General features: G+C 42.4%; 3 protein-coding genes across 4 annotated transcripts in view; 1 reads left to right on the top strand and 2 right to left on the bottom strand.

Moving 5' to 3' along the window:
* The first annotated feature begins 1,935 nt into the window (after positions 1 to 1,935).
* Positions 1,936 to 8,810, top strand: LOC117257525 (netrin-4). Of its 2 annotated transcripts, none has more exons than XM_033627782.2 (10): positions 1,936 to 2,474; positions 3,015 to 3,505; positions 4,395 to 4,712; positions 4,963 to 5,089; positions 5,538 to 5,726; positions 5,972 to 6,188; positions 6,286 to 6,413; positions 7,173 to 7,241; positions 7,356 to 7,526; positions 7,664 to 8,810. In XM_033627782.2, exons 1-10 carry the CDS (start codon positions 2,384 to 2,386, stop codon positions 7,798 to 7,800), a joined length of 1,938 nt encoding a protein of 645 aa, XP_033483673.2. In that variant the 5' UTR covers positions 1,936 to 2,383; the 3' UTR covers positions 7,801 to 8,810. The 2 variants fall into 2 exon arrangements, with proteins under 2 accessions (XP_033483673.2, XP_078023616.1); XM_078167490.1 differs by having other exon boundaries at positions 1,938 to 2,483.
* Positions 8,811 to 8,862: 52 nt separating this feature from the next.
* Positions 8,863 to 11,268, bottom strand: chchd4a (coiled-coil-helix-coiled-coil-helix domain containing 4a). Its single transcript, XM_033627783.2, has 3 exons — positions 11,113 to 11,268; positions 10,574 to 10,672; positions 8,863 to 10,481 (listed from the first exon to the last, which is right to left on the bottom strand). Exons 1-3 carry the CDS (start codon positions 11,132 to 11,134, stop codon positions 10,105 to 10,107), a joined length of 498 nt encoding a protein of 165 aa, XP_033483674.1. The 5' UTR covers positions 11,135 to 11,268; the 3' UTR covers positions 8,863 to 10,104.
* Positions 11,269 to 13,357: 2,089 nt separating this feature from the next.
* The window catches only part of LOC117257210 (protein transport protein Sec61 subunit alpha-like 1), a 6,712-nt gene continuing 1,465 nt past the window's right edge, over positions 13,358 to 18,604 (bottom strand). Inside the window, exons 5-12 of the mRNA XM_033627203.2 lie at positions 18,320 to 18,451; positions 18,032 to 18,141; positions 17,406 to 17,559; positions 17,137 to 17,297; positions 16,818 to 17,015; positions 14,704 to 14,895; positions 14,538 to 14,614; positions 13,358 to 14,433 (exon numbers count right to left, since the gene is read on the bottom strand). Coding sequence (XP_033483094.1) covers positions 14,247 to 14,433; positions 14,538 to 14,614; positions 14,704 to 14,895; positions 16,818 to 17,015; positions 17,137 to 17,297; positions 17,406 to 17,559; positions 18,032 to 18,141; positions 18,320 to 18,451 — 1,211 coding nt within the window. The 3' untranslated portion in view covers positions 13,358 to 14,246. The remainder of the gene's footprint in view (positions 14,434 to 14,537; positions 14,615 to 14,703; positions 14,896 to 16,817; positions 17,016 to 17,136; positions 17,298 to 17,405; positions 17,560 to 18,031; positions 18,142 to 18,319; positions 18,452 to 18,604) is intronic.

The following is an 18,604-nucleotide window of genomic DNA, read 5'->3' as shown; positions in this document are numbered from 1 at the left end:
CATGTTGTTATGTGCAGTGTGGATTCTGTTGTTTATCCTCCTCTATATGCTCACGTTCTAAACTAGCACTTTATAGGGTGTGGGCGGCTCTGCATTCCTTTATTGCAGAAATTACCTTTAATTACAATTCAGTCAATTAAGAGTTGAGTGTGTTTTGCATTTTGAAGGCGAAATGAGCAACCAAACATAGTTTACTTGCACTTGAACCAGCTGCTCTTAAAATGTTTTATGGCTCTGCTGCAAACCTTGACCTCAAACCTCAGTGACGTGAGTTTTGGTGCTTTGGCAGAAATCAGATATCAGACGCATACAGTATGAGCTTCTTCCAGAAGCAACCTGATTCTGTCAGTGAAAGCAAAACCACAGCTGGACCACACTGATGATCTGACTCTATGTTTTATCCATTATCCCCTCTCCTTAAACACACAAATGCACACAGGTCGTCTCGTCCTGCAGCCCATGAAAAGATGTGAATCTCATTTCCGTGTGTGAGCCGGAGCTGACTCTAAATCAGAACAAAGCAGCCATAAACTATGTCTGTGCCACTCAAACAACCAGATAACAGCTAATTCCTCATAAATGGCATTACCCTAATCTCCTGTAAAGCTATTCTTAGCATATATATACTGCACCACTGGAGTGAGACGAAAGGAGAAACTGTGAGATGCCAGAAGATGGAGAGCCCCTGGGTTTTATTGTGTGGAGGCCTGCCAGACAGTATAGCTGGTTCAAGAGTGAAGGGCAGGGGGACAGAGAGATGAAAGGAAAGACCAGCGAGGGGTGAACAAAGACAAATGTACAGCAAATAGAGATGGAGTGATATATGAGGTGAGAAACTGTGGGAAAAGAGGAATAAATAGGAAGATACATTTAAAATCAACACAGGTGGAAAAATGTCAGTAATAAGGATTGATGGCTGGGACAAAATGATGTGAGTGGCCACTACTGGCTGCTCGTAACCATCATACTATATTTTCTGTCAGCACAAACACTGGCCCTTATGCCACTCCTTAGTAATTCTGTTTTTGTTCTCCATTCTGGTGGAAAGCAGCAGTCTGTAAACAATTTGTATGGCATTAAAGACATTTATGGAAAGCAATCCAATTCTGTGCATCCATTCCAATTTTCTGAGCCCCCTAGTACTTGAAGCGGAGCCATAAAACTGAAGAGACAGGGTGTTTATTCTTCAGAATGCCAGGGAAGGAAAATACATCAGGCTCAGCAAAGGACTGTGAGATTTCCTGATGTGTGTGGTTTAAAAAGAATTCAAAAAAGAATGACTGTCATGTATCAGACCATGTGTTTATGATCCGGAGCTTTAATGAAGAATGGCAGAGTAATCTACCCAGTCAGGCAGACAGATGGGAGAAAGGCCCTTTTCTTGTCCAAGTCATTTGCATGAAACTCCAAGCTGTCAGATTCTTTCGGTGCCACAATGCGCCATCAAGCTGCAAATAACTGCACCGTGGACTATTTTTGTCTCCCTTCTCAGGTTTCCTGCTGGACTTCAAAGAGACCTGTAACTTGGAATTACTGCAGCTGAAAAACAGGAGGGCAGAAGCAGATAAACTAATTTCCTCGCCCAATTACGAGGCCCTGGTTATAGTGGAGGGACCTGGTTTAGCTGGTATGCGCTGTGCGGCTGGTTCACATTAACTGAGTTGACGAGCCCGTGCAAGTCGCAGGTCTGTCCTCCCCTGCGCGGAATCCCAATGGATGAAAGTCGGCCAAAGAGAGGAGGGAAAAATGTACCTTCTCAGTCCAGGGTAGTCTTGGTTTAGTGTTGTTACAGTCTTCACGGTGTGTGTGTGTGTGTGTGAGAGAGAGAGAGAGAGAGAGAGAGAGAGAGAGAGAGAGAGAGAGAGAGAGAGAGAGAGAGATGCATGTGTGTGGGCGGGGAGGACCTTGGATAAATAGAGCGCACACTCCTCTTCTGTGCGTAAACGCGTAGAGCGCTGGACCTGACTGCGACACAGAGCTCTCAGATTGGCTGTGAATTAATTAAAACAATTACATAAATTAATTAGCATATAAAAGAACCAATCATTTTCATTTCATTTCATCACTTTTTATTGCGCACAATGGATAATGGAAACATCTGTCAAATGGAAATTAGTAACATTACCTTATGGACTAACCAATGATCCATCTTTTGCTGCAAAGGGGACGCACAATCTTCCGTCAGTGGGAGCTGTTCCTGAGGATGCTTTGAACTTCATCAAGGATTTCTTCCAACATCAGAAAACAATACTCTTGGATTCATCTTTGCGCATTGCGTAATTGGCAGGGAAATGCGCTTGTTCGCTAAACATAATGTTGGGACCAATCTCTACTGGAAGGCGTTTATCGCACCGTGTATGTTGTGAGCACAGCAGAAGCAAGGATGAGAGGGTTTAGCATGGTTTGGAAAGGTCAACATCAAATGCTGGTGGCGCTCTGCTGGCTGCTGTTGGTTCTAACGAGGAGCGGAGCAGGTGAGGACGGTGCGCCACCATCTGTTGTTGTTGATGCTCTTTCTCTGAATCACTTGAGTCATTCTGGCTGAACGATTAGGCAGACTGTTATGTGACACAGCTGCGTTAAATGTCCAAGAAATTGATGACCTGGTGACCACGGTTCTTAAATTGCAGGGGACATTTTATTTGCTTATTTTTTTGCCTGTTCTAAAATAAAGTGAAGGCCATCCATACATGTAAATGAATAAATTTGATAGTATAGCTGGTTGTGTCTTGCCATCTGTAACCTGAGAGTAATAAAGCTGTCCAAAGGGGAAAGAGCAGGATTCTGTGTCACATCAGAGCAAGCAGCAGTGGCACAGTGGTCAGGGAAATTAAATATTCATGGCAAACACAATGAAGAGAACTTGGTCCATGATGTCAGAGCTGGAAAGTGCTTGTTCTTTTTTGAATGCCTCTCTGTCACCAGATATACTGCAAAAGCACTGACCTGTGTTATATAATATACTCTGCTATATGATAAGACTCTAACAGACTCTCCATCACCCTTTGTGTCAGTTTCCAGATGTGTGGACCATGCCTGCAGTCCACCCATTGGAAACCTGGCGAGTGGCAGGACCCTCCTCACCCACTCAAGCTGCTGTGAGAACAGCTCCTCCCACCACAGCCCTTGCCCCCATCCTCCTTTGACTCCTCACCCCTGCCCCAAGGACACCCACCCATCTGCTCACATGACCGATGACCCTTTCCTACATCCAGATACCTGGTGGGCATCAGGTGCAGGGTCCACCACACAGGAGCAGCAGGATGAGATCCGGTTGGACCTGGAAACACAGTTCTGTCTGTCCCACGTTGTTTTGGTGTTCAGGTCACCGCGGCCTGCTGCCATGGTCATCGAGCGCTCAGCTGACTTTGGAAAGACGTGGGAAGCTCTTAAGCTCTTTGCACACAATTGCAGCGTGGAGTTTGGTTTGCCTGATGATTTTACTCAGCCAGGCTCGCTGTGTACATCTCGGTATACCAGTGCTACACCCTGCAGAGGGGGGGAGGTAAGAGAACATAATAATAACTTTATTTATACGGCACCTTTAAAAACAGAGTGCTTTGACAGGCAAAATATAAGACACACTTAGAAGGCACTTTAACAACAGAAAGCTAAACAGTAAGGCCAAACAAAAGCAAGACTACACTGAGTTAAAGTTAAGATAGGGTTAAAACATGAAGACAAAACAAGCAAAAATGTCAATCCAGAACTGAAGAAGCTTCTTGGATGAGAGGCGAAATGTCTCCAAGAAACTCAAGCAAGTCCAGCTGCCTACGATACAGCACTTATGATTATCATGACCTGGATGACTGAGAATCTTCACACACATCATGTCAATAGAACACATACAAATAGAAATAATAAAAACTATAAAAAAAGATGACATCACATAAAAGCAAGTCTAGAAAACTGGGTTTTCAGAAGTGATTTTAAAGAAGTCACAGATTCTGTGATGCTTTATCTCCTCAGGCAGGTTGTTCAAGGTCACATTTAGATTTAAGCCTGAACTTTATAAAGGACAGAGGGGCCCCACCTGAAATATGCACAAAGATGTACTACGACTAACAATTATTTAAATGTAAATTAATCTGTCAGTTATTTTCTCAATAAATAACTTTGGCCTATAAAATGTCAGAAATGGTGTTTTACAAAGCCCAAGATGTCTTTAAATGTCTTGTTTTGTCCACAACCCAAAGATATTCAGTTTACTGTCACAGAGGAGTGAAGAAACCAGGGAATATTTCCATTTAACGAGCTGCAATCTTAACTACCTAAATAGTTGACAACTAATCGATTAATTGATGGATCGTTGCAGCCCTACATATAATGTATTATCTTCTAGAGGATCCATAATTTTGATTCGGTGCTGACTAGCTCTCTGTTCCTCCTCCCAGGTCATATTACGGACACTAGACCCCAACAGCGCTAAAGCACTGGATGCTTACAGTCCAGAGGCCCTCGCCCGTCTCACCCTCACTAACCTCCGCATCAGACTGCTAAAACCTCAGAGCTGTCTGGCACCTCCAAATCCCCCTGCAGAATGGACAAGCCACACAGCCTCAGCTCTGACTTCTTTATCCACCGCAGAAAGCCCAGACTCAGCACCTTATGCTATTTATACTTTACTAGCCAGAGGGACGTGCCTGTGCCATGGACATGCTGAGTATTGTGTACCACACAACAGCCAAGACACTAGACAGGACAGCAACATGGTGAGTGGCTTTTCCTGTATGTTGGCCTGTGTTCTATTACAGTCTTGTATAACACACATGTCAGGATGTTAGGTCCAGATGTTAAATGTACTTGCTGATGGAAAAATCGCCAGTTAAAGAGCTTTAAATAGCTCGATTTACTCTTTACACCACCTGCCTGGATGTATTTTATAGCTGACTCCAGACAGCAGGTGTCTAACGTCTGCTCGTGTAGGTGAGGTAACTGAGCAGCTCCATTTGTGTTTTCCAGGTGTCCGGTAGGTGCCTGTGTACTCACCACACAGCGGGGGATCACTGTGAGAAGTGTGCTCTGCTCTACAATGATCGTCCCTGGAGGCCTGCCAACAGCAGCAGCGGGGAGTCCAACCCGTGCCAGAGTAAGTGACCACCAGCAGGACTGCACGACGCTCATCTTACTGACAGAGACAAAGCCAGAGATGAAGGGGAGATTTGCAGTATATAAAATACTTTTTAAGGCTCTATATAACCAAGTTTTAAATACATAATCAAGACCCAAAGCATACAAACAAAAACGTATTAAGCTTTTTAAGACCTATTCAGAGATGTCCTCATACTGCTGGTCACATGTAGTCAGTGCACCTTTGGCTCTAAGTTGTCTGGGTGCTTGGACCCTGGTTCTCCTTACAGGTCTATACTCTTTAAATTTTGTTCTGTATGTCAGCACAGGTTGCAAATCATTTTGACAACAAAAATCTAACACAGACTTTGCCCATTACCCATGATCCCTGTTTGCTTTCTCTCTCCTCTCCATCCTGATGTCCTCACATTGTCTCTCTCTCATCTCTCTGATCGCTGTGACTTCAGAGTGCCAGTGCCACGGTCACGCAGATAGCTGTCACTTCTCTCAGCGGGCATGGCTTTCTTCCAGCGGTACTAGTGGGGGCGTTTGTGATGACTGCAGACACAACACTGTCGGGCGCAGGTGCCAGCGCTGTCGCCACGGCTACCACCGCCACCCATCCCTGCCACTCAACTCCCCCCATGCCTGCACACGTAAGGGACTCAGAGCTGGCGTGAGATTGGCTCATGTGTTTTCAACCCATCAGAAAAGCAAAGTAAAAGGAGGTTTAATGACTGATTTGATCTTAGTGGAATAATTTGAAGTCACGGAGGGTTGTGGGAAAAATGAAACAGAACCATAATACAGCTCCATCTGCTGGAACATGTTTGTAAATTCATAATTTGACACCAAATGTTTCAGCAGTGTACACAACTGTATTTGTGTCTCTGCTTCTCAGGCTGCTGGTGTGATCCACAGGGCTCTTTGCCTCCTCGTGCTGGAGAGGAGGGACACTGGTGCCACCCTAGAAGCGGGCAGTGCCACTGCAAGCCTGGTGTGGGCGGCACAAGCTGCAGTCACTGCCTGCCTGGCTATTGGGGTTTTGGAGAGGAGGGCTGTAAACCCTGTGTCTGTCCTCACAGCTGTGATCCAACCACTGGGCAGTGTCTAAGCAGGTTAGCCATATGCTTCACTCATGACCACATTCTTTACACATTCACACAGAAGCTAAAATTGATTGTTAACAGTGATCTCTCAATTCCACTTTTGCAGCTACTCACATAATCAAGTGTTCAATGTGCCCATTGGTGGAAAAATCCCTGATCTGGATCACATGTTCACAATAGAAGAAGATGTACAGTGGTCGAAGGAGCTCGCAGTCTCTGCTCTGCATTACACAGGTGAGTGTTGTAACAACTTACTGATGTGTTTCTAATTAAAGAGTAACTTCAGTATTTTTCAGCCTGGCCCTGTTTCCCATGTTTTTGTGTCTTAGTGACAAATGGGGACAACAATTCATGTACCATCACTAAAAGTATTTGTTTTTGCCACTGACAGGCTCAAATTGTTATTCTGGTGTCTGACAAGATTATGAAAAGCATCCTTACAAAGACAGACCTTTTGTTTAAAAGTAAGATCCTTTTTGTTTAACCAGAAACCGCCCTGTAATTGCTATCGCCAAACAGACCAGATTCCATTTAAATAAACAGTAATTTTAGCGTGTATAAATCCAGCATATTTTCACATCTAACTGAGTGAATTAAGGGTTTATTTTAACCAAACCAGAGTTGGTGATTGTTGTCACAGTGGAAAGAAGAACAGAGATGGCTTTTGTGGGTTTTACTTTGTTCCCGCAAGCTTTGAATGATGTGTGTTTTACGATGATAAAATTACCATTTATTTAAATGCAGCCTGTTTTGCCACTGCCAGCTGCACCCTTTACACAATACTTGACCAACTTCAAAAATTGTTGTTCCCATTTGTCACTTAAACACAAAACATGGGAAAATATGGTCCAGATTGAAAAATACTCAAGTTACCCTTTAACTGTGATGTTCATCTGCATTGTAAGGCTTAAAAATTGTGGAATGATAGTGTTTCATATTGTGTAATTATGGAGATAAAAGTGGATCAGAGCATAACTTAATGTCTGCACACAGGAAAGTGTAGCTGTAAGGAGAGAAAGCTGAGAAGTGCATCTGACCTCTGTAAGACCAAACATGATTATGGTAAGAAAAAATATATATAACCATTATATGCTAATTGTATGATTGATTAAAATCTACTATATTTGCTTCAAAATGTCTCTTCAGTCTTCTGTTTTTCTCTGCGGTCCATGACAGTGATCAAAGCCAGTGTGCTGTCTGCTCATGACAAAGGCAGTCATGCAGAAGTGCAGGTCAAAGTTCGCAAGGTTCTTCAATCAGGCCAAGTGGCGCTCTCCTTGGGGACCATCAGCATCTATCCTCTGTCCTGGACCAGCCGTGGCTGCACCTGTCCTATCCTTAACCCAGGTAAGATTAAACACAGGAATGTTCAGTTCATGGTTTTGTTTAAGAGACTTTTATCAGGAAAAGATGAGTATTCAAGAGGACCAAAGAGATGATTTGTTTTCAGATTGAATGAAATAATGTCTTACCCTTCTCACCAGGTATGGAGTACCTGCTGGCAGGCCCAGAAGAGGCCAGGACAGGCCGTCTGCTGGTTACCATGCAGAGTGTGGTGGTCCCATGGACACCCCGACTTGGTCTTCTTGTATCAGAGGGCCTGAGGAATGGATGTCCATGAACCATATGATCCAAGAAAAGGCGAGGCAGACTTTAGAGGATTTCACAAGGCAGTTTGAGTCAGTGGACAATTCAGAAAGGGGACTGAGAAATCACCGGACAACATGCCCTGTCACCAGGAAGAAATGATCCACGAGTCAAACTCATGATCAGTCTGGGTCACAATATTGAAGGAAGGTACTCACAATGTGTGAGCGCTCGACACAAAATAAAGACTAAAATAAATAACTGGATGTGTTACGATCTGAGTGAAGAAATCGCTGATTCAATGTTTTATCTCCTCTTTCTGTTGTACAAAAGATTACGGTAGCCATAGCTATATAAAATTATGCTATGGGCAAAACTTTTGAGTTTTAGCTCTCTGAATGTCCGACTGGGTTTCTTAAAGTCCCATTTTGCTTATTGTTACTTCACCGGGATGTTTGAGTTTCACTATGCTGAGTTATATGGAAATTTAAACTTCCAGGGTCCAAACACTGAGAACGGACCTTTTTTTAGTGAAGTGAGAGACATCTTGTGTACAGCAGTTAAAACTTTGAGGCACAAAAATTTGCATATTTGTAGATTTTGGATTTTTCCACGAGGGAAGAGAAGTAGATATAATTTTGAACATATTTAATTTTTGAGGTAACTGAACTGTTTGTGGACACAAAAAGACAACTTATTACACCTAGCAGAGCATTTTTCATGTCATAAAACATGTCTGAAAGGGTTTTTTAAAATAATAAAAATTAAAAAAATAATATAACTTTTCTTATGGCTAGTAAATATAACACATCTTGAAAGCTCAACCTGTATAACTCAGATTCAATGAAATGCTATGAAACTATAATGTTACCAACACAAAGGCAAAGTAATGAGATAAGTGAAGAATGTAAAATATACCAGTGTGGTTCTGACATGATACACACGGTTGCACGTTTATCTTCTCAGCCTGTAAATCTTCTCAGCAATCTCAGTGAGAAAAAGCTCACGTCCACGCCCACGACTTTGAATGTGCAAAAAAGAAAATCACCGAGTGGTGCTGTGTTTGACTTTAAAAGGAACAAAAAGAAAGATGTAATTTAAACTGTTCAATGATTATTTTAATCTGGACACGTTTGAGACAAACCCATCAAGTCTTTCAAGGCCTGAATGTCATTGAATGGTGATCACAGTATCCAAGTGGAGACTCTCTAGACAGTGTAAAGACAATGAAACATTTATGCAGTGACAGTTAAAGGTGACACACCACTTTGGTCTAGGCCAGATACAGTGTCAATTAAACATGATGACCACTGTTCATACAGCACCGGATGTAGATAGAGATGGAGACCATGATGTTTCTACAAGATGTCGACAAACACCTAAAAACATCTCTTGATGTAATGTTTACTGAACAGAAGCTGTAACCATTAGGACTGGGTATCATTTAGAAAATTACTGTACCCATACCAGTACCTTTAAAGTTATACCGATACCACTAGAGCACCTCATTCGACTGTCAAATACACCGCACTCGACTTCACCACACCACAGACTGTATAGGTTGTAGCTGCTGTGGTAGTGGGCCAATCACACATTGCATTAAATTGAAGAACTCTTGCAGTGATTGGCTGTGAGCAACACTACACAAATAGTCATTTTTCCCTGATCTGGGTTAAAAAAATATCGAGTGCAGGTATCATTTGACTGGAGAAGTTTCAATAGTACTTGGTACTGTGTTATTTTGGTCACTAGCTTACAAGTATCTCGTACTGATACCCAGCCCCACAGTAACCTTGGTTTCTTACCAATTACCTTTGTTTGGTCTCTCAAGTGATGAAAGCAAAAGGGATGAAACTGTTAAATTGCTCAAATCAATAAATCTACTGATTACTGCTTAGATTTCTGTCACATTGATTAGTAATAAATCAGTGCTAAGTGGTATTCCTGACCAGCCGACATTAACAGAGACAACACACATAATGAAGCTCTTCTGATTGAGAACACGCAAATTAAATTTCTATTGCATATACAGTGAGTCTTTCAGCCAATGTCCCTGCAGCGAGTGGCTCGGCCTGCTGTCATCAAATCATATTATTCAATGATTTTCTGAGTGCTCAGCAAACAAAGCAGCCTATACGTCTGTACATACGCTACGTTTCTCAGCATTCACAAAGTCCTTCTCTGATGTAAATATCGCCCGTGAGTGTCAGAGCTGTGTCAGTGAGCTCCTCTCTGCAGGCTTAGACAGGAGGAGAGACCGAACACAGCTCCTCATGGAGAGTCAGTTATGCTGGGCAGTGCTTGCACACAGAGAAGCCTGAATGACAACTGATGGACCTTAGCTGGCAGTCTGGTTGTCTGTCGGCGCCGTGCTGTCAGATGAGGCAGCAGACTCGGATGTTGAAGTGGCAGGGGTAGAGTCAGTTTCAGGAGGTGAGGCAGAGCCCTCAGGCGGGGCGGTGGAGACAGATCCAGAGCCGGACTCTACTTGGGAGGAGCTTTCTTTATCCTCCTCCTGAGGATAGAGCTCAGGGTACCTCTGCATGCACTCCTGCATGCCGCGGAACTGGTCGATGCACTCGGAGCCCTTCACCTCTTCCTTACTGTAGTGGAAGCAGGAAAAGGCATCCTTGAACTGAGAACCGCACGGTCCGCTGGCCATGCCGCCCAGACACGGGCAGTTCCAGTTGATGTCACCATTTGGGAGGATCAGACCTAAAGAAACAGAGAAGCAGCAAAACCAAGTTAGTAGAAAACCTTTATGAGGTAAAACATGTTTGGAGGTCAGGTCCACTAGAGTGACTCACCCTGCTCCTCATAAGGATCATTGGGGTCATCTGCAATGAGCTCAGCATTGCTGGGTGCCTCATGGTCCTCCTTGGTCACAAAGATGATGCGATCTTTACCTATAAGACAAAAACACAAACAACATCACAGGTTAACATAAAGAAAAGACCTGGAGGAGTAAAGCTGTACTGTGTGGTTGATGGCGACTCTTAAAGGACCAGTATGCCACCATCTTTGACTTGAGTTAACCTGCTCTGCCGTTTGGTAGCCCAGACAGTAACGTCACACCACCAGGATCAGACATGACGTTTCACTCAGTTTGTAACTTACGTATGAACTGACGACAGCGACCTGTGCATCGCGTCATTACAAAGCCAGCCCCTATTATAAACCTCACTGTACTGTTGCCGGAGCCTTACTCGCAGCTAGCCACGAAGCTAACCTGCTGTGATCTGCGGTAAGTCGACGCTGTGTCTGGAAAGTTAGCCTAGCATGGTGGCTCGCTCGGTGACATTGCCCCGCCGCTGAGTGTAAATGAATGAAAGGAGAGTGTAGTTACCCTCCTGCCTGCAGTACGACATGTCTGCCGCTGTTCGAGTCCGTCGAGTCTCGCCGTCTGTGCTAAGAGATGACCGGTGTGACAGGAATTACTTAACAACTGCAGGGATCTCATTTGACAAGCCACCCGGCGTCCGACAGCCTCTGACCTGGGTCACATGTCGGCGCACGATAATGACGTCACCCGGTCTTTTTGAAAAGATACATAAATTAATAAATAAATATAACCCACAAAAATGATATAAAAATATTTAAAATTATTAATATGAATAATATATAAATATAATAACAAACACAGAAACAAATAAAAAGTCAAGCTTTTACAAAATTACGCATTTTCCTCCCAATCCTCTTCCCCCCTTTTTTGTATGCTTGTAAGCCCTGCTAATTCTTTTTCTTTCTTTCTTTTTTTAAATTTCTTTATAGATATAATAATAAAAAAATCAAGTTGTTGGAAAATTATGCAATTTTTTGGGCTGTTTGTTTATTTACTTTGATGTCATTGTCTTGAAATAGGCCTATTGTTATTCATACTCTTCACATACACTTGTCATCTCTACGTGGACTTTTCTACATGTTTTGTCATTAATGATTTTTTTTGTACATGCTCATTTTGTCTATAAAAACAAAAGGGTATACCTTAAAAATGTTGCATCAAATCTATCCAGCAAAACAGAAGACACTGGAGAGATTTAGGATTGATGTTGAATATTCTTGTAGCCCACTTTATGTCATTTGTTTTATTCCCGTATGTGTACCAGAATATTTTGGGTGGATGTTCAACATTATTTAAGATGGAAAAGTGGACAGACAATTCAACTGTAGGATAGAGATATTTTGCTGTAATTTAAAGGTAATGAGGTGGGAAAATGTAATTCTATTATTGATATATAAAATTCCACATTCACAAGAAGAGGCTACAACTGGATTTTGGACTTTTATATCAGGAACTACAGCACTATGGATCACAAAAAGTGGCCTCAACGGACAGTTTTGTGTGTACATGTTAATGCAACGTTGTTTCTTAAATAGAGAAATCAGTAAATAAATATTAAAATAAATAAGCATAAGAAATTGACTACAAGACATTTATAGATATTCTTAGATTATTTTTTATAAAAGTAAAATCAAAATAGGTAGTGAATCATTTTAAATAATCTGAATTTGCAAATAAATGTAACAATAATCTGCCATTTTTATTTTGACTTATCAAGTTTCCTTCTGTTTTCAGCTCTGTTGCAGTCACATCACCTTGTGAGTCATGATAAACCCCTTGAAATGATCTCTGTACCACTCTCGACCAAAGCAATCAGAGGACAGTTTTTTGTTTTTGTCTGCTCCATCCCTGAGGAGGTGATTAATTTCTGCCTCACTGGTGCGCATGACAAACTACAGATAATAACCAAGCTCACATGTCCTACAGTCTCAGAGCTACAAGGCCCCAGTTTTTCACATATAGAGCTAGCAGATGGAAAAGTTAACTTGGGGACAAAATGGTTAACGACAAAGCAAGTTGAGGAAAAAAAATCATTAAAAAAACTATTCTTACTGATCACCCTAGTAAATATCCGTCAGTGCACTGCCTCTTAACTTATGTTTGGTGACATTCAATCTGCAGATTATAGGATATATAGAAATATTTAATAGTCACAGGTGACTGGACTGATTGGTCATTAAGTGATTTCTATTCTATCCTTGTTTCACTGTCATAATAAAGCTCTATTACGCAACTAATGTAATCAGAAAAGACTGCTGATAGTGATGTGCTGGCACATACAGTTACAACAGCAAAATCTCCCCTTATATTTATATTTTACTCTTTACTATGGGATGTAAGCTCATTTTAAACCTCACACAGTGACCTTTAGTGGAAGGTAAGTCATTAAAAACACACAAACTGAATTAAACTACAATCAAGTTATAGATCAAAGCTTGATGGACATAAACTTGTCTCAACTCTAGGGGCTATTATCAGACTGACAGCATTAGGAAGTTCATAACTATGTCAAAGCTTGTAGCTGGAAGTCCGTCTTATTGCCCTTTAGCAGAGGGAGGTGGACAAAAACATATTTTCAGCCCTGTCCTTTTGTGCCAAATCCAGCTTTAACTTTTTAATAATGTGCCCTAAGACCACTGCTATGCCATGATGTTATTCTTCATAATTTGACCCACAAATAGTATTCTGTAGTGATCACAGAACATGCAAGGACACAAGTAGACAATAGGAATCAAAACACAATCTCAAGTTTGTTGGAAAAAAAAATCCTGTTTTTTTTTTAATAACACAATTATGTCTGTTACATAAAGTAAAAACCAAAATGAAACCCCCTTTCGTCCCTATCAAACCCACCCTCATCCCGACCATCTCGGCAGTATTTTGTGCAGCGATTCAGTCTGGGAATAAAAGAGCATGATGACACACAGACAAACACTTTCCTTTGAGGACCCAGAGACAGAGGACAAACACTGTGCCCTACATAAGACCAGAGTGAATATAAACATAGTCCATCATTTAAAATATCAAAATAAGGTAAATAAAAACCACCAACAGCTTCTCTGAGATTACCAGAAACCTTATCAGGAGTACAAGCATTTTTTATTCATACTTTTTACATCCTTACCATAGGGCCCCAGAAACCTCAAGCGTGATTGCTACCTGTGATGAACATGACATGGCTTTCTTTCAGCTCCCCCAAAATGTCCAGGCAGTGCTTCCAGCTCAAAATAAGCACTAACACACTGTCGCTGTCTTAGTGTTCCTTGAACATGCTGCAATGAACAATGCCTGAGGTAAGTCAGAGACAGCACCCCACACGTGTGTGCTTTTAGGCATTCTTCAGCTGATGAGACAGTCAGTGGGGACTTAGGCAGCCTGCAGAGAGATGGGTAAAAGCTACTGGAGGTAAAGGACTGATGACACACAATACTATGCTCAGCGCTGGGAGTAACCGAAACGGTTTTCTCAGCATTGTCATGCTAGAGAGGTAATGGTGGAAAACACAGGCGGTGGAGAAAATTACCTATCCCAGCTGCAAAATGTAGTGATTGTGCAAATTGCAAAAAAAATGCAAAATAAAAAACATGATGGGGGGATGAATGCTTTGTGTCTGATGTGTGTCAGAAGGTTGGTATTTTCTAGAAGAGCAGCGCTCCCATGCTGCCGACTTCACTCTGCTCCTTTACAAAGATTTCAAAGTACTGGTAGATGATGGTCACAGCCAAGAGGATTCCTGTACCGGAACCGATGGCACCCAGGAAGTCAGCCATGACGGACAGCCCTCCTATGCAGAGGCCACCGAAGGCAGCAGCTGTGGGGATGTACCTGTGAATCGTAAATCCATTATTAATACATAAATATTCTGAAGAACAACTTTCCATATGCTGCAAATAACAAACATGAATCCTGTTTGCAAGTTTACTTTGTACCTGTTAAGCTCATGCACCATAGAGGTCTCCCTATGTCCCCTCATTACCATCTGTTGCTCCTTCAGCTGCTTCGCCACCTGACACACACAAAGTGATATGCGTGGGTTAATTTCACGTGGGACTGACACAAAGCAAGTGGCAAATGCTTGCATAAACACAAACTTACATCTTTGGCAGAGGATCCTGAAACCTCAATCCAGGTCTTGGAGAAGAAGGCGCAGGAGCCAAGCATGAAGACAATGTAGATAACAGCATGAACCGGGTCGTCCAGGACAGAACCAAACGACTCTGGAGGTGACAGGTAGTAGCAGAGACCGCCCACTGGGTAGGCCCGAGCTGGTCCACCAGTCGAGGTGTCCTAAAAAGAAAAAGATTTTGTAAGTCAGATGCTGCATTTCTTTGACTAAGGCCCCATCTACATGTGCACAGATATGTTTGAAAACAGATATTTTCCCCCATGTTTTGGCCTCTTGTCCACACAAACGGAGTTTTAGGCCCTTAAAACCAAGAATTTTAAAATGCTTTCTAAGGTGTAGTTTTAAAAACTCCAGTTGCTTTCAAGGGCAGCTCATTCAGTGGCAAAAACAGTGGAGGAAAGAAGAGCAAAGGGGCAGACGTTACTTCTCTCTGCAGCCCTCTGTTAAACAGGAGTGATAGATAATTAATTCTGGAAGAAGGGATGATGTTCTAACTTGGTTGAGACCAGGTCACTGTGGTTTAGACAGCTATTTGAAAGTCGTAGGCAAGCATCCAAATGGTCTGTGTCAGTGTGGAGAGCTAGAAACAGTCAAACACCTAATGTTCTCTTGTAACAAATACAGAAGTGAAAGGCAACAGTTATTTGGGGAACTGTCAGATCTGGGTCCTTTGGCTTTGTCTTTCAAATCTATTTCTGTTTACAAAGCGGTGTTTGAACTTATTGGAGAGAACAGTGGTGCAGTGGTTAGCACTAGCGCATCGCAGCAAGAGTGTGTGCAGAGTCCATATGTTCTCCCTGTGTCAGCGTGGGTTTTCTCAAGGTTCTCCGGCTTCCTCCCACAGTCCAAAGAGGATAGGTTAACTGAGGACTTTAAATTGCCTGTAGGTGTGAATGTAAGCATGAATGGTTATCTGTCTCTGTGTGTCAGCCCAATGATAGTCTGGCGACCTGTCCAGTGTGTACCCTGACTCTCACCCAATGACATCTGTGATAGGCTTCAGCAGGATAAGTTGTTACAGATAATGAATGAGTAGCTTTGTATCCATATGGACATTTAAAACAGAGCATTTAGGAAATGATGACATCATCTCCTCAATCCATGCACATCAACTGTTGCTTCGTGTAATTAGCATGCACCAGAAACAATAACAACAACAATAGCAGACTCTGGTTTGTTAACGTTTTGTCAGCAATGCTTGGTCTAATGACTTCTTCACTGCTGCACCATTTCAAGGATGAACAAAGCCACCTGCGGCACCAACGTTATTTGGTCCACCTCAGCATCCGTGGTTTAAAGTCTGTCAGAAAAGACGTCTTTGGATCAGACCTGGTTGACCCAGCAGATGCTGGGACAATTTCAAGAGAGATATTGAGGGTTCCCACACATTTTTGTGGACTAAATTTCATAACTTTTTCATGACTTTTCAAGGACCCATAATATATTGTTTTTTTCTTGCCCAACTTGCCCAAAGTTTTTTGAACATATCACACTCAAACTCTATTCAAATATAATTCACCTAGCTCACATAGATGATGAGAGTAATGGGGAGAAAATGAAAAAACATACATGATAGTAAACAAAACATTGGCGATATTGACGCATATTAGAGCTATGTTATGTCAGTTACATAAGAAAAATTCCATGACTTTTCCAGGTCTTTCATGACCATGGAAACCCTGGATATTGTTGTCAATGAGGAGTGGAAAGAAAACGTTCACATGTCCAGGGCATCACTTGTATCTTTGAGTGAGATTCCTCATCCTTAAATTGAAGGGGAATAAACAGTGTCAACATCTTCACTAGGTGTTTTAAAAAGGTTACATAAGCCTGTATACTTAACAATCAGTGCGACAAGTAGAGACTGTGGAAGACAGCTATCATTGGCAAGTGTTTGAAGTCATTTTTGTGTTCAAAAATATCTGTATATGTGTAGGCAGGGCCTAATACACAAGAGATGGCACCTGACTGTACCCTCTTCAGGCAAATCAAGATTCCTTGATACAGTGTTCTGATCTCTAAACATGTTCCAAGGACTGAGACTTGATGTGCTGGAGGCCAAGCATCCATCATATATACTTACAGACCAGGTTCCCAGGAGGTTGACGAGGAAGTTTCCACTGAAACGCGTTGAGAGCATCTGAGATATTACGTAGAGATTGGAGACCAGGGCAGACTGCAGGATGATGGGGATGTTGGACGTGTAGAACAGTTTGATGGGGTAGGTGTTGTACTGACCACGGTAGCGTGCTGACTTGATGGGCAGGTCCACCCTGAAGCCCTGGTGATGTAACAAAGTGTGGCAATCAGTAAGCAGATATTTGTTTCAAAACATGTCGTCCTTCAGTGCAATAAAAGCATGTAAGACACTAGAATGTCTTAAGTTGCTGTTGCAAGCTCACCTGGAAATATATTACCACTGCAAACACGAAGACGGTGGCGATGAGGTTCATGAGGTTAGGCAGGTTTTGTCTGTAGAAGGCCTCTCTCAGGGCACGCACCTTGTCTGTGCGGGTGGCCAGGAGATGAAAGAGAGCAATGATGGCTCCCTCAAACTCAGTACCTGGGTAAACAACGGGAGTCACAGGGTTAGCCATTACAATACACATAAAGATTTATCTCCTTTTTCATCACTCAGCTTTAAAAATGTGTACGTCCCCAGTGCCCATACCTCTGCCCGTGTTGACAGTGGTGGGGCTGAATGCCTTCCACACGATCGTCTCACAGATGTTAGTTGCAATGAAGAGAGAGATACCCGAGCCCAGACCATAGCCCTTCTGGAGCAGCTCATCCAGCAGCAAGACAATAAGACCTGCAACGAAGAGCTGAAGAAATGGACAGGAGGTTTGTAAAGATCTGATTCAAGCAGACCAAAAGCTGTTTGAAATAGCTGTGTACAACAAACACTAATGACAGTCCAAATGAACCTGTCAGCATTTGAATTTTCTGATTTTTGCCTATCTCACGAAGGGAGATGATTAGAATCTCATCTTTATTGTCTGCTTGCCACAAGAAAATAATGTCTAACATGGTTTATATTCATTCTCTAAGTGCTTCACACATTTAAACTAGGTTGACTGACTACTATAAAGAATGTGAGTTAAATATTTTGGCTGACAAATGTTATTTTGGCAGGGGATTAATGTTTTTTCTATTGTTAATAAAATCCTGAACGAAAGAAAGAAGAAACTATTTCAGACAGGAGAGCCTACACCTTGGAAATATACTGTCTCTGCTTCTACATCCACACATTTCCACATATCATGCTGGACAGCAGCACAGAGAGTTGTTATTAACCTGGATGATGATGAGCAAGCATATCCCAGCACCCATCTCTGACGGGTCTCCATACATGCCAGTCATAACATATACAATGGCCTGTCCAATGGTGATGATCATTCCAAACACTGCAGAGAGACAGAGAAAAATGATTTGCAATTGGCAGGCTTGCAGGGACAGCTACTACTGATGTTACTGAACAGTGTATTGTGTCTGCTATCTTCAAAGCAAATAAACAACCTTCATGTTTTCAAATGGTACTTGACAAGCTCTAAAGATAGCAAATGCAGCAAGTAGTAGACCTACATTTCTGAGCTCCGTTGAAGAGGGCTCTGTCCTTGGGAGTGTCTCCCACCTCAATGATCTTGGCACCAGCCAGCAGCTGCATAATAAGGCCTGAGGTGACAATGGGTGAGATACCCAGCTCCATCAGAGTACCTGGAGGTGAACAGCATTAGTGTCACTTTAAGTCTCAGTTAGTACAACAAAAGCAGCAGCATCAGAAACAAAGCACACGGGCCTACATGTGTTGACCTTTGACTCATCACATCTGATAACAAGATTATGTCAGGTCTGATAACAACACTGAAA

This window comes from Epinephelus lanceolatus, chromosome 1 (genome assembly GCF_041903045.1).
Source record: "Epinephelus lanceolatus isolate andai-2023 chromosome 1, ASM4190304v1, whole genome shotgun sequence".
Taxonomy (NCBI): Eukaryota; Metazoa; Chordata; class Actinopteri; order Perciformes; family Serranidae; genus Epinephelus; species Epinephelus lanceolatus.
The sequence above is the reverse complement of the archived record's forward strand: the minus strand, read 5'-3'. Positions and strand labels throughout refer to the sequence as shown.